At 41.3% G+C, this 14,865-nt stretch overlaps 3 protein-coding genes across 3 annotated transcripts; 1 reads left to right on the forward strand and 2 right to left on the reverse strand.

The window, feature by feature from the left end:
* Positions 1 to 452: 452 nt before the first annotated feature.
* On the forward strand, positions 453 to 6,078 carry LOC125530976 (protein BONZAI 3-like; the record flags this gene model as incomplete). Its single annotated transcript, XM_048695381.1, has 16 exons — positions 453 to 514; positions 976 to 1,023; positions 1,728 to 1,873; positions 1,953 to 2,001; positions 2,892 to 2,948; positions 3,089 to 3,259; positions 3,335 to 3,469; positions 3,609 to 3,670; positions 3,754 to 3,841; positions 3,936 to 4,059; positions 4,153 to 4,229; positions 4,304 to 4,462; positions 4,797 to 5,060; positions 5,128 to 5,241; positions 5,467 to 5,571; positions 5,684 to 6,078. Coding segments are annotated over 16 exons (1,832 nt in total), but the record flags the coding sequence as incomplete, so codon positions are not given.
* Positions 6,079 to 6,308: 230 nt separating this feature from the next.
* Positions 6,309 to 9,285, reverse strand: LOC125530974 (putative tRNA (cytidine(32)/guanosine(34)-2'-O)-methyltransferase). The gene is made up of 11 exons (XM_048695379.1): positions 9,119 to 9,285; positions 8,904 to 8,997; positions 8,745 to 8,794; positions 8,590 to 8,639; positions 8,391 to 8,499; positions 8,252 to 8,312; positions 8,110 to 8,162; positions 7,634 to 7,726; positions 7,248 to 7,311; positions 6,947 to 7,054; positions 6,309 to 6,859 (listed from the first exon to the last, which is right to left on the reverse strand). The coding sequence occupies exons 1-11, from the start codon at positions 9,143 to 9,145 to the stop codon at positions 6,615 to 6,617; spliced, it is 954 nt and encodes a 317-aa protein (XP_048551336.1). The 5' UTR covers positions 9,146 to 9,285; the 3' UTR covers positions 6,309 to 6,614.
* Positions 9,286 to 10,174: 889 nt separating this feature from the next.
* On the reverse strand, positions 10,175 to 12,042 carry LOC125530975 (putative F-box/LRR-repeat protein At5g02700). Its single transcript, XM_048695380.1, has 2 exons — positions 10,850 to 12,042; positions 10,175 to 10,706 (listed from the first exon to the last, which is right to left on the reverse strand). The coding sequence occupies exons 1-2, from the start codon at positions 12,014 to 12,016 to the stop codon at positions 10,305 to 10,307; spliced, it is 1,569 nt and encodes a 522-aa protein (XP_048551337.1). The 5' UTR covers positions 12,017 to 12,042; the 3' UTR covers positions 10,175 to 10,304.
* Between the last annotated feature and the right edge of the window lie 2,823 nt (positions 12,043 to 14,865).

Consider the following 14,865-nt stretch of genomic DNA (forward strand, 5'->3'; position numbering starts at 1 on the left):
AAACGGACTCCAAAAATTCCGAGATAAATTTTCGCGGGCTTCTAAAATCAAGCCGCACAAGGTGAACATTTATTTGGGACCTAAATGCAATTTTAAAAAACGCACATGTTTCCTAAATTCAAATAAAACACCGAAAAACTCCGAAATAAAATCTTATTTGATTTTATTATTTGATCCTCAATATTTCTTTATTTTGGGAAAGTCATTTTATTCCCTCTCTCATATTTTTGTAATAGAAATAACTGATGATAAAATAAATAAAATCAAATGATCCTATTCTCAAAATTTGAGAAAACTCAAATATGAAAATAACGAAATCCCCAACTCTCTCCGTGGGTCATTGAGTTGCGTAGAATTTCTAGGATCAACCAAAATGCAAAAAAAAATATGATATGCAACGATGATCTAATGTATAACATTCCAAATTGAAAATTTGGGATGTTACACCGCAGCGGGGAAGAGCCAGTGTTGGGTGAACAGCCACGCGCTTCACGGCCTCTACACCCCTCTCGAGGTATATATGCTCACTTCAGCGCTCGGCAGTCGTGGACGTTTTATCCATGATCGGTTGGAGGCAATTATAAGATTAAATGATTAATTAAGTTCCCTGTAGTTTAGAAGTTGTTCAATAAAACATAATACCACTAAGTCTGAGTGAAGCAAGTATATATATGCTTGCAGCGATTTGTGTGCCACCTATGTGTCATGAGTCATAATTCATGCCGATGACTGAATTTTGGGCTAGAAGAATTTTTTAGTCTCTGTTTATCTGTTAAAATGTTTAGACCTTACAATAATCTACGTAGTATATGCTAGAAGAGTAGCAAGCTTTTTCCTCTTCTTTTCTAACCTGAGCCAGCAGTAACATAGAAGAACCAATTCGACGTAGTGGGCGTTGCATGATTAACTCGAGCTGATAGTGGATGTCAATATGATCCCATTTCACTGACCTATCGCCATATTCCTGCATTACAGTTATCTTTTTCAGCTTCCAAGTTGGGAAATGCAGATACTCCTTTTGAGGTAAGAACTAACATTCAGTTGTTCCCACATTTCAATCTCTGCATTCATATTCCCTTCCTGCTTGTGCGGCTCAATTTTTGGACAATAACTTTGAAAGTGAAATGAAGTCTTGGAACTGAACTAGATGTTGCTCAATGTTAGTTATCTTTTGCGCTCCCAAGGGACCGGACCGAGTTTGCTATATCCACGTGTTATTTGTATTTTCTAACCTTTTTCTAGAACCAAAAAAGTGTGTGCTCAGCAATATCGGGAGTTCCAAATTGGCATTGTTTAGGCTTGTAGTTTTATGAGGATAGTTGTGATACAAAAGGCAAAAAGAAATGGATTTCTAATTTAGCCCTATAAGTTGTATGTAAAGAACTACAATTCCAGTGGAAAAATACCTTTTGCATCCCAATATTAGTTGTATCTAAGAAAATATGGCTTATGCTCCGAATAGCTGAAACATGAAACCACCATTGCAGAAAGCGATGCGCCTCATTTTCACGGTAGATTGCTCTGTTTTCGTTATTATTTTGATATCTTTGTCTGTACGCCAAAGTTCATTGCAATGCTTTATTTAATTCAATTTAATTGTGTTTGAATATGTTATTGCATCAGTACACATGTATCATGCTGTCCAGTTTTCATTGTGGTGTACAAAATCTTTTACAGTACATGTGTGTACCAGAGCCTATAACTGTCATCTACTTTGCTTGGTGCAGACTAATGCTATTTTAGTGGTTTACACAAAAGTAAATGAAGACCTTGAAGAGATTGGCCGCACTGAAGTGATATTGAATTCACTGGAACCATTGTGGGTCACGAGAACCATAATAAATTACAGATTTGCGGTTGTGCAACCACTCACGTAAGTTTATAAAAATATAAAATACTCATTACTTCTAGAAATCTCATACTGAGTGCTTCTTTTTTTTGGCTCATCATAGATTCAGGATATATGACATTGCCAAAAAGCATCTCAATACACCAGTGAAGGTATATTCTGGGCCCGTAATTCATGTTTTTGTTGGAGCCATGTTTGAAATCAAGACAAGCTTTGTTGTTTTATTTCACTTTCTTCATTATTCTTGTATGGCCACATTTAGTGGTGTAAATCCTTTAATCCTTTCGTGCTAATAGAAAATAATTATTGAAAAGAGGTCTGTGGTCAGTACAATATTATGCAGTCATGCAGGAGAAAATGGCCAATATGTTAAAACATAATCAACATGCCTAGTAAAATGGTGAAAGAATTCAGCACATTGCTTTCTACCAAAACAATCTTACATGGTGATGCATATTTTCCCAACAAAGAATTAAGCCTCCAAACAGATGGACTCAGTAAATGGTATTAAACATGTAGCCAGATTACACGTTTGGGGCCTCATTCTTTCTTCCGCACACATGTGAGCATTTTACCTGTGTTTGTTTGCTCATTATTGCCCCTGCGTAATGAAACATCGGTCAAAAGACGAAAGATTTTTGCGGGTTAAAAGACGAAAGATATGAAAACTCACATTGTCCATATACAATCAACGAGTGCTCAAAACAAAGAGGTAGAATTTGGACAGAATATTAATCTGGAAGATGTGCTGATGTTAGAATTGTTTCGTTTAGCAGAAAAATAATTGCAAGTTTTCTTTAGGCTATCTTTTACCTTAGTGACTCACACAAGGCAGCAACATTATAGCCTCCTTCATGATCATGTACCTTTTAACTGTTTTCTGTTTTTCTTTCTATAAGGTTAGCCTAAGTTTGTTCCATTGATATGTTAGGCCATGTATCTCTGTAACAATTCTTCTTCCTTAATATAATAGCCTCCTTGGAATTTCTAGTCTGTTACTTCATACGCAACTATTGAAGTCTAAATCATTTATCTTATGCAGATGTTGTGTTGGGGTGATCAATATTTTCTAGGGGAAGCCATCTGCAGTTTATCCGAGGTTGTCCAACATCAGTTAGATGATCCAATGCATAATCCAGCTGCACTATATAATTTCCCTAAATAAATGCAAATGAAGGAAAAGAAACAAAAATTCATTCTCCTTACATTTTATTTTGCACCCCTTTGTTGTTTTCCCAGGTACTGACAAGGCCAAATCGGAGCCTAAAACTGAACCTCCGAAATGATTATGGAGCTCCACTACATAGCACATTGACTGTTCATGCTCAAGAAAATGTTTCGTCAAGGATGGCAGTTGAGATGACATTCCACTGCCTGAACCTGTATAACAAGGGCACTGACTCAAAAAGTGTATGTATAACTTCCTTGGTAGTTATAAGGTGGCAGATTAGTTGCAGTTGTAAATGATTGATTTATGTTATGCAGGATCCCTTCCTGAGAATCTCAAGGTTGTCAGAAAGTCCTACTGCAATTCCTCTCTGTGAAACAGAAGTGGTCGATAACAGTTTAAAACCTGTTTGGAGGCCTATGGCACTGACATCACAACAGTATGGTAGCAAGGCAAGTACATTTATCTTTTTGGCGGGTGCCAAGTTAGTGCTATTATTCCGAAAATGAATATTTTCGTCGCCAAGTTTTGCCCATGTGCAATTCAAGGTTAATCTGATCTTTTGTTTTTCAACCTGTGACTTTATTTCAGGATACCCCACTGCTAGTTGAGTGTTTAGATTTTGATGCCAATGGAAATCACAGAATTATTGGGTAGGTTTGTTGAGAAAGTAGTTTGGCATATTTTGCCATTGATCCCTTAGTTTAATCATTTTCATTACTGTTTTGACAAATAGGACTCTCCATACAACTGTCAGTGAGCTTGAAACACTGTATAAGTCAAAAGCTGGAGCAGATTTATACAGCCATAAGGGACAAAGGAAGGTTAGATTTTAATTATACGATGCAATCTACTTAACAAAAAATCACTCCTTCTAGCCTCTTGACGTAAGCAATCTTTGTTCTTTTGAAAGGACAGCTCTTAAAAAGAAAGAAAGGAAAACTATTCTTGGATAATTTCCAGGAAAAGGTAAAATATACTTTCTTGGACTATATATCCTACGGTTTTGAGCTCAAGTTTATGGTGGCTATAGATTTTACAGGTTAGTTTATTAATTAACAGCTTAAATGATTTTTATGTAGCTATGTTAAAGATTTGTTGTTTATGTACGATTTTTTTGTGCTTGTGTTTCCAGCAAATAATGGTAATCCTGGTTCACAATGGTCTTGGCACTACATTGACCCCTCTGGCAGTCTAAACTTATACCAGCAGGTTAGGAATTTTATGACGTCAATTCGAAATTCTTGAAACTGAAGGCCTTCTCATTGAACCATATGATGCACCAGGCAATACAAGGGGTCGGCAAAGTTCTGCGGTCGTATGGCAATGGTAGCAAAATTCAAGCATTGGGTTTTGGTGCATCTATACAAGGCCATCATCTATCACGCTGTTTCAACTTGGTCAGTGAGGAGGTAAGATTCATTATGTACTTCGTTCATTTACTTGTTTTTCATCAGTAGTATTTAACTGAACAACTAATGTTTCACACACGAGAACGTAGCGCTCCAGAGCCCAGTTCTGTTAAGCTTCGAATACCCTTCGGCCTTGCAAATGTTAGCAGGCAGATATTGTTGACTCAGAAATTAGATTCCTGTTCGACTCATGAATGTCATGGTTACAAAATAGTGATGTTCTTATCATGTTCGATCTATTGGCACAAGAAATATCGTGCTACAAAATGATGTTGTTCCAGAATTGTTGCTGAATGCTGCCAAAATGTTAGAGCAGAACGTGTATAATAGTACAGAATAACTAATGATATTTTAATCATATTGCTTATATATCACTTTTGCAGATGTGATGCATTTTTTGCAGCTGATAGCACTTGTATTTCTTAGACCGCCTTTTGATGTTTACGGACTTGTATTCCTATCACAGCTCACAGGAGTTGCTGAGGCATTTGCAGCTTATGAATCTACTCTAAAATTGGTTTCCCTTGCGGGGCCAACCATGTTTGGGCCCGTGATCAACAAAGCTGCAGAAATTGTCAGCCATTCTGTGGAAAATGGAAGTAAAACATATTCGGTCTTGCTCATTATTACGGTATGTAATCAGATATCCTCATGTGATCGCTGTCAGTTCACAAAATTCACCCAAGCATTGTTTGCAGGCTGGAGAATTTACTGACAAGCAAGAAACAGTAGATTCTATTGTGAGGGCATCAGAGTTGCCCTTGTCTATTATCATTGTGGGAATAGGGGATGCTGATTTCACAGAAATGAAGGTACACATTTACTGAATATTTTCAGAATTGAGCTTCATGAGCGCACTTCAACGGCATCTGCGGTGCCATGCGTCCAACGAAGATGCAGGAATTCACTTGCACCTCCAGAAACAATTCAACTAATCACATGTAGTTTGCCTGATAAGCAAAGGCTGCCTGGTTATTTTTCACTACAACATGAAGTATCACTAATGTTTATCTGACAATTCCCCCTGGCTTTGTCAGATGCTAGAGGCGGGCTACGGTAAGCGGCTGGAAAGCTCAACAGGTCATGTCGCGAGCCGGAACATTGTACAGTTTGCTCGCATGAAGAAAAATAGGTCAGCAGCAGTTTCACATACCTTCGACTAACTCCGGCTGCTTTACCACCGTGGCTATTCCTGACCTGAAAAATAACTGCGACACCCATCACTGAACGGCAACAATTTTGTGTGCAGGTCAGAAGGTTCTCCAAGGTCTGCTGGATAAGCTACCTGGGCAGCTCGTGGAGTACATATCCTGCCCCCGCCTGGTGGATTGCCACACATTAGACAAACTTGGGCTAGCAATTGGAAAAACCGAGAGATGTTTTGCCGCCAACCATTTGGGTGTGTTTGGCAGCAAATTATTGTAAAAACCAAAGTATTGAAAAAACAACAGTATTTTAGCATGATTGTATCCACTGTTAGCAGATATACCATGGTTTACACACATCAAAGTGTTTTGGAGACTCCTACTGCTTAGCAGCCTCCAAACTCCTGGAGTAACAAGGTTGGTAAGTACAAGTAGGGGGGTCACAAATTCCTCTTTGAATCATCAAAGTTTGGGCGAGATTTGTTGGAGGAATCAATGGGGTGTGAGCTTTTTCAAGATCTAATGGAGGGTAGTTCAAATGGGAAAGATTGGGCTAGAGGAAGAAGAAAGGGTTGCTTTTATACCCCTGGGCGCCAAATCGCCGCTCTCCTTCACATTGCTTAATAATCAACTGCGTTTAATTCAAGACTTCATTTTTGAATTTCTCATAAACCACCGTTTGCCACGATCCCAGGCTGGTAGGATCAGGATTTTTGTACTTACACACAGCAATATGGAAAATACCAGAAATAACCACAAGTCAAAGTACTACAATGATGATCCAGGCTTAGTCGAAAATCCATAGGAGCGCCCTCCCAGGCTTAGTTCATTACAGAGTTGCTTGGCACATGGCATGCATACCTCTCGGTTTATACCATCTCTTCTACATGCTATTGCCTTCAAGATTGGATGAATAACCAAAATTCAGCTTCAACTTCAGCATCTACTCTGCAACATGTGCTGAACGTCGCTGCATGCCGATTCACATGTTTCCATGTGGCGATCGGGTAGATGAGCATAAACTGCAGCTATAATGTAGTTTAGGGGTCGAGAGATGATTTGCCGGTATCTGCGCCAGCACCGTGGCTAGACGCCTTCTTCATCTCCAACGCAGTTTTGTACGGCGGGGCGATGGGAGGCTGGACTGGATCTAGGCTCTGGTAGGTGCCGCCTTCTGTGCTCGGGAGGGGGTATGAACGGTCTGAATCGTAACCGCTGAGGTCGCCACAAGCCAGAAACGGGATGTAGACCTTGTTTGGTCCCTCCAACCATCCGCTTCTGCAATCTGCACGTGAAAAATAGCATAGAGAAGTTAGTATCATGTATCATACATTCAGCCTATTGCGGCAGTAGAGCATATCATTCTCAGTACCTAAATCATCAGCCCCAGAAGGAGTTCCCACTTTCTCCAGCAGGTGATATAAATCTTTCTCTTTGAAGCCCTCTGGAGGTGAGTAGTTCTCGCAAACTGCAAATGCCTCTGTTTGACAAACATAAAGTTAAGACCATATAAAAAAACACTTCCCATCAAGCGGAAAATATTATCGATGCTAAAAAGACAAAAACATCAGAATATCAGTAATGCGACAAAAATGACGTGTCATATGGGAAAATAGGCAGACATACAAAAGGTACATGCCGACCCATTCTCCTTTTAAGCAACGAAGGCTTACCGATACTTGAGTTGCGGCTGCTTTTTGGCTTTGCAAATGTAACTTGTGAGAAGAACAGCTTTAACTGCATAAAACATTGATAGCAATAAGCACTATACCGTTTCCACATAAACACCTTGTGCAAACATCTAGACTGAATCAGTAAGTTAAATGCCACTTCTACTAAACAGCGTGTAAAATTGTAGCAATATCATGACAACTCTACCGTGTACAATTGAGAGAAAAACTTGAGGCAACAATCTGGATAACAATATAGACTATTTGTAATCAACCTATACAGAAAAGACACATGAAAACTGATGACTAACTTCCTCGATCAAACAAAATGTTTCTGAAGTACATATGGAAATTCCTAACCAGACAAGCAAACCAGCACCAACCAATACCTGGCAATACAGGAGACTTGTATCTTTACCCCGGAAAATCTTCGCAACAAATTTTCCACCAACTTTGAGTACATGAGTCACAATTGTCAGTGCCTAAATGCAACACATATATATACACAAATTAGCCAAATAAACAAGCAACTTGCAAGTTCAATCTGGAAAACTAAGCCAATGAAAACTGCAACTAGTTGAAAATATAACAAGTTAATGGAACCGTAGTGTTACACCATGTAGTTCTACAACATAAACAACAACGGTTATCCAAAGGTTGAGTAAACATGGCCCAATGTTCAATACAAAAATACAAATAAGGTATTGCACCGAAAGTAAACATTTTAAGGTAGAATGCCGAACATAAACTGCAGTGTTAAGGTAGCATTATTTTTGGGCAATGTATCTTATGGACAGTGCGAATTGCTTCCAAAAAGTATCTCTGATCTAAATTGATAAGCAGAGACAGAGCAAAATATACCAACCGCCAATATAAGCTGGGACTGAACAAACTCGTCCATATCATGAAGTCCAGTAACTGCAATCATCCAAAGCGAAGTAAGAAACAGAAGTACCATGAACACATGTACCATGGTTATGAACCACTCATCTAGCATGCAATCTTACCATCAGGGGCACCATCACAGACAACCAAGTCCGCTTTGCATCCATCAAAATGCCTGATAACCTGGCAGCATATTTACATCTGTTACAGCAAGCAAAAAAATCATTACAAAGAATTTATCTACACGTCTATCCATCTTACCACTTCAGCTGTTCGAGCATTGGTGATGTCGCCCTGCACCTGTATGACACCTTCTATGGGAGCCATCGGTTGCAGATCGATTGCGACGATGAGAGGAAGGCCACCATCTCTGGTGTAAGCAGAGCACAGAAACAATCAGATACAAAGAATGAAATTATGTTGGAACATAAGGAGTGTTCGCACTAACGCTATTACTCACTTGCCGTCAGACGTTAGCTTTGCCGGTAGATACAAATTGCGGCTCAAAACCTGCAATTGTGATTGCAATAATAAGCAATGAAACAAACGGATGCAAGTATGACAATGAAACAAACGGATGCAAGGATGAGTGGGGGAAACTGAGCATGCGAGTACCTGGCTCCAGCTCCCAGGGGCAGCGCAGAGGTCAACGGCACGCTTCACTCCTGCACACACGAACAGCAAAACGAGAACGCCCCGTGGTTAATTTGATGCTGAGCATCAATGGAAGCAAGCGGCAGGAAGGCGAGCGAGCTGATAGGGGTGAGACGAGACCGTGGAAGATGTTGAACTCCTGGTCGATCTGCATGAGCTTGAAGGCGCTGCGAGCCCTCCACCCCTCCTCCTTGGCCTTCCGGTAGTAGATGTCCTGGGAAACCGACGGGCGGAGCAGCGAGTCGCGGGCACGGTAAGAGGCAGCGAAGCGAAACGGGGGAGGGGAGGGGAGGGAGGGGAGCTGGCTGAGAAGGGGAGAGAGGGAGGTCGCGTACCCGCTTGTCTTTGGAGGCCTTACCCATGGCGAGGAGGAGCCGAGCGCAGCGCAGGAAAGGAGCGGTGCGGCGGAGGCCGGCAGTGGTGCGCGGAGGTCCGATTGGAGATGACGGCGAGGAGGGGGAGCGGCCGGCGTGGCGGCGCAGCGCGGGTAGTCTGTCTGCTAAGTGCCGATTGCCGTTGGGCTGAGCTGGGCTGTTGGGCCTATCTCGCTCTATACGGCTGTAGACGGAATCGAGCCCGTTCTCTTGAGATGGACAGACCCAGAAAGCAAGTCTATCCAAACGACCCTGAACTTAGCAAAGTTTTTTCCTAAAAAAAACTTAGCTCTAAGTTTTTTTTTACCCTAGAAATAGCAAATTGAGGAACTCTACTTAGCAAAGTGCAAAGAAGAAGCACATATGCTGCTGGCGTCTATGCTGGAAGGGTTCGTTGTGCACACTGGTTTAATGGAAAAGTGTTTTTCCTATCAAAATAATAAATGCTTTACATATGTATATGACCATGTGACGGAGCACGCTTTCCCCTTTTGTTGCATATGTAGAAAACAATGTTGCGATAGCTCACCGCACTTGTGATCCTGGCTTTTGATGCAAGGTAATGTGTTTACGCCTCATAGGAACACTCTAATGCCAAATACGCAAACATCACCTACACAGGATGCACAAATAGTGTGCACGCAAAAGAAAAAACTTATGTTTTTTCTTCGAGAATGAAAAAAAAAAGCTTATGTATCCCCGCCATAAATTGTAAATTAAGCATGTAGCTAAAACGGTGATAAGCAAGGTGAGAACTAGTGGCTCCAATCACTGCAGCTACCAAGAAAATGTGCAGTTCCAATCTCAAATGCGGATATGAATTTTTGCTAGGGGCTCCAAAAACATCAGATTTCACAATTTAGGTGCCAAGTCACACAGATCAATGAGACCATAACCATATATAGATGACAATGGGAGAAACAATCACACGACTATGACCCCTCCATGGTCTTAACTGGGAGAACGCACACAAATTACTACAGGGAAATTAAAGATATCAAAATACCAATGGGAATATGCATGTGATGTAGCAACATAGATTGGCAAAGAAATACAGATGTTCCAACTAAAGCAAATGTCAAACATTACAGATACCATCTAAAGTTTTCCCAAGCCATGAAATAAGAACGCAACAACCGAGAGTATCTCAAAGTACATCGATATCACGACATCGACACAATGATCTATCAAAGGGGTCACTAACAGTCAGGTCATGGATGTGCCCAATATGTATCCCGTCATCGTAGTAAGAAGCATCGGTAAAATTAAACTGAGCACCTTGAGAAGCCCTGTTATCCAGCTGTAGTTTCATTGGTTGGCTAGCTATCCATTCAGAAATGCATTTCTTTCGACCTTCCGATTTGCGTGTTGCAAACTCCATCAGTTCTAGCACTTTTGCGTTCAACAGAAAGAACCTTGCAAAATGAACATCTCTCGGTGATCCATGATAATTTATCAGCACTACCTTTTTGAGATGGAGCTCCAAACATTCAATATAACCAAGTGGAAAATGGTTTCGTGCTCTTTTTGATGCCCCATCCCGGAATAACTGTAATGTGATTTGTAGTTAGATTGGAATATTGTTCGACATAGAGTGATTGATGTGCTGATGGCGCAAGAAGAAAATGAATGAAGCAACTAGCCATAAGATAAAGAGGCCTCTAAAGTAGATTGATTGCAAAAAAATCTCACCAAAATATATAACTTCTCCAAGCAAGGAAAGAATGTCACGAAGTCAATGGCATCATCAACACTTGGAGGGGACATGCGCAAAACCAAAACTTTAACTGTCCGCACCACATTCATCAAATTGACGGCAACAATTCCCTGAATTAAGTAATACACACAAATGGTTAGCACAGAATATGCAAGGCATAACAAAAAAAAAGTTGCGGTTACCTGAAGAACATTGGTTTCAAGCTTGCCTTTGGTGAACCCTTCTGGCAGAGAACCCAAGAAGTCCAGTTTGGGTGCGTAAAGCACACGGACAGATAGGTTGTGATCTCTCCCACATAGGAACAACTTCTCTAGGACAGGGGCATCCTCAACAATGACTTCTCGCAACAATTCATCTGTCCAACCAAAACCAGACGACACCCCTAGCCTCCTAAGGGTGGACGAGTTGATCCGAAAACCACAGGCACCTTCCAATCCACTAAGTACCAAGCTCTCCAGCACGGTGCATCCAGCAAGAAGGCCATGGAGGAAGCCCTCCGAGACAACGACACCTTTAAGTGTGAGCTGCTTGAGTTCGTGAAAATGTAGATCGCCGGCCAAGGTGGTAGTGGAGGGGAAATGGATCACGTAGCAGGTGCACTTGATGCTGAGGATGCGGAGCTTGGGCAAAAGCCGGAGCAAGGACAGTGGCAGCCCATACGGAACCTCCCACGTTGGCACAAACCGAAGTTTCTGGCAAATTTCCTCTTGCTTTAGCCACAGATCGAACTCGGAGAGGCCTTTGAAGGCCGGCGACTCGAGCCAGCCGTTCAGTAATGGGAAGACGTGGTCAGATTCGTAGCCGTGCCAGATCAGGGCGAGCCGGCGGCAGCGCGCCTGGTGCTCGGCGAGAATGCGGGAGACGAGGCCGGAGGAGGCGGGCTCGTCTTTGCGGCGGAGCTCGACGTCGAGGTTGAGCGGGGCGGAGCGAAAGAGGGGGCGCCACCGGGTGGAGAGGATCTGGGTGCGGGCGCCGTCCTCGGTGGGGAGGAGCGAGATGATGTCGCAGAGAACGCCGTCGGGTAGGTTGCTGATCAGGTCGGGACCTTCTCCGACTTCGCGCTTGCCGCTCGCCGGTGGTCGGACGCCGGCGACCAACTCGGCCTCATGCCATTTTCGCTTTTTGGCTCTGCGGGTAGCCATCGCCGCCGCCAGCCGGGGAAAGAGAATGCGCCTGTGTTTAGTTGGCAAAATGGTGCGGGAATTTTGTGAAATCCAATGTGTCCGGTTTTTGCGAAATTTCATTGTGTAAGATGCATTTCTAATTACTTGTACGTAATTCCCTTTTTTACCCTTCACGAAAAAGAAAAAGGTATCTCTTATCCGATTGTATGCATCTTTACTTGTTGAGAAAAAAAGAAAGTACCTCTTTCAATTGCATGTATCTCTTTCTTTCCTAGCCTAAATAATGTACTTGTCGCTAATCAATGATTTAACCAAGTTTAATTTCATTCAAAATTGTCTATAATTATGTGATTTATCATGCCGAAAGTAATATACTTTACATAAAAAATGAAGAGAGTCCAAATTCGGAACCGTTTTCACCGTTGAATTCCTCGTGTCGACATCTTCGAAACAAGATCCCACGTTAATAGTTTTGAACTTTTTTCACGAAAAAACCGAACCAGAAGAGCGGGTTTTTTCACTTGTTTTCTCTTTTCCAAAGAGGTTGTGCCTCTCACGAAAAAAAAAACCGTGTATTTTTCCTTTTTCGAGAGGTAAAGCTTTGCTCGCGGGAGCAACTCTTTGCCTCCATGAAAAGTAAATATGTGCCTTTCGCTGATGAAAAATGTCTTTTTTCTTTTCTGACAGGCACAGTTCTGCCACTCGCCGAAGCAAATCTGTGTCTCTCACGATAGCAAAAAAATGCATTTTTTTTCTTTGTCGATGCCTTTTTTTTTTCTTTTTCGATGCCTCTCGCGGAAGCAAATAGGTGCCTCCATGAGAAGTAAATTTGTGTCTCTTATGGTAGCGAAAAAACATGTTTTTTTTTCCTTTTCCGAGACTCTCACAGGAGCAAATATGTGCGTCCACGAGAAGTAAATCTATGCTTCTCGAAGAAAAAAAAGAAAAAGTGTAAAAAAATTAATTTTTTTCCAAAGCCTAGGGAAAACTAGGCAAAAAACCCAAAAACTGAAGAAAAAATGAACAAAAAATCATCTAAAACACAAAAACCAGTAAAAAAAACGAAGGAAGCGCCCAACACGTGACAAGTGGCTCGCTCCAGACCACCAAAAGTGACCCTTGCAAGGCTACCGCAAGGAGTACTTCTTAATAAATTGCTCTCCGTCTTTTGTCATTTGGATCGGTCAGGCGGACACCAAAGTCCTCATACGGCAACGCTGGCGGAATGTTTTGCAAAGGCCACGATGATCAAAGGAGTTTCCTTTTTCTTACTGCCCCCGGGAGGTAAATTGTGTTGCTCACCAACTGGTGAAGCGCTCTTATGATTCTCAATTAGATTTCAATTGGGATGGTGATCCACCCTCTTTTCTCTTGCCCTTTGTTTTGAAAGATGTAAGTCTTCTCAGTTGATTAATAAAGTCTAAGGTTATTTCAAAAAAAAACATGCGTAGGACACATTTTGGATTTTAACCAATTTTTTAATTAGAAATATAGACATTGCCACCAAAAGTCTGTTTGTACATTAATTAAAAATAGAAAACATAAATAAAACCAGCCACGGTACTACCGCGGGTACCATTAACGTTGTTCTCGTCGTTGAGGTCAACTAGTAGATACCCCGCGCGTTGCTGCGGAAATTTGTAGTCTTATGTTGAGCATCTCCTTAGAGCATAACGCAACTCATAAACGGGCTGTTGGAAGTGTCGAGGGGGAGAGCGAGACTGCAAGTAAACAAAAGATTTTCAACGTCATCAATCTAACGAAGTTGTAAACCCTTCGGCTTGCCAAAATAATGAACCATTCATAAAAAAAACAGTGTACTGTTAATATATTCCGACATTGCTACCTCAGTAAGCAAAACTCGGAAACTTCTATAGGGTAACTATGTGTGATGCACACTTGGTTTAAACAAATGAATTTTCTAACAGCAGAAACATTTTTCAGAACACAGGGAGTAAGTCCCTGCTTCTATTTTCCATTGAAAATGAAACCCATCAGCCAAAAGAAGGAAAACTGCAGTGACTCTTGCGGATATAGTTTAGAAAGATGAACAAAGGTCGGATACATCACATACAGCTATAGATCGCTAACTGAGCACACACAGCCCACAAGCAAACCATGCCTATAGTTTCCCCTTTGTTGTCTCCGGCGTCCGTCTCTTGATATTTCTGTGTGGAGCAAGCTTGCTGGCCGAGGCACAACAGCTGATGCTTCACTGATGGTTTGGGAACAATATACAAAGTATGCGAGCTGCTGATTTAGTTGGTGGATTCAACCGACAAATGTAAAAGCATGAAAGAGCATGTTACTAAAATGGCAACTGGACATCAAAGAATCGTGTTTGTGGAAATATTCAAACAACACTTGCAATCACTTAAATAATAAACATAGCACTCTATACCAAAGCTCTCTAGATCTGCATAAAAAAATCAGTGAGTCAGAAAACAACAAATGTGTTATATACCGTGTTGTAATCAAAAGAAATAATAATCTTGATATTGAACGAAAACTTTACAACCTAGCATATCACAGCAATTCAGAGAGCCCTTGTTCCACAATATTAGGATACTAACCCGGCCCTAGGAAGTGGAGTAGATACTGACTTTTAGGGGTCGTCAAACAATGTATGTGAAATAGCAAGGCAACATAGCATTATAAAATGCAGTCAGGGACAAATAAATTATTCTCGAATAACGAAACGGTGAAGTGCTATATCCAACTACAAATTCAATACTACACATGCTTTTCTGCTCGTATTGCTTGCCTTCTCATCATCACCTGGGCGAAAGCAAAAGGATTAACCTAACATTACATTATATATCATTTCAACAAAGAGGATTTTAGAAAGGAATCCACCAACAAAGCCG

Source organism: Triticum urartu, unplaced genomic scaffold (assembly GCF_003073215.2).
Source record: "Triticum urartu cultivar G1812 unplaced genomic scaffold, Tu2.1 TuUngrouped_contig_6694, whole genome shotgun sequence".
Taxonomy (NCBI): Eukaryota; Viridiplantae; Streptophyta; class Magnoliopsida; order Poales; family Poaceae; genus Triticum; species Triticum urartu.

What these genes read in the sequence shown, in the direction of transcription:
- LOC125530974 (XM_048695379.1), bottom strand. Translation starts at nt 9,145, where the DNA reads ATGGGTAAGGCCTCCAAAGACAAGCGG. An exon ending in AGGCCTCCAAAGACAAGCGG is followed by an intron (nt 8,998 to 9,118) that starts GTACGCGACCTC and finishes TCGGTTTCCCAG; the next exon opens with GACATCTACTACCGGAAGGC. An exon ending in ATGCTCGAACAGCTGAAGTG is followed by an intron (nt 8,313 to 8,390) that starts GTAAGATGGATA and finishes ATATGCTGCCAG; the next exon opens with GTTATCAGGCATTTTGATGG.
- LOC125530975 (XM_048695380.1), bottom strand. Translation starts at nt 12,016, where the DNA reads ATGGCTACCCGCAGAGCCAAAAAGCGAAAATGGCATGAGGCCGAGTTG. An exon ending in TGGAGAAGTTATATATTTTG is followed by an intron (nt 10,707 to 10,849) that starts GTGAGATTTTTT and finishes ATCACATTACAG; the next exon opens with TTATTCCGGGATGGGGCATC.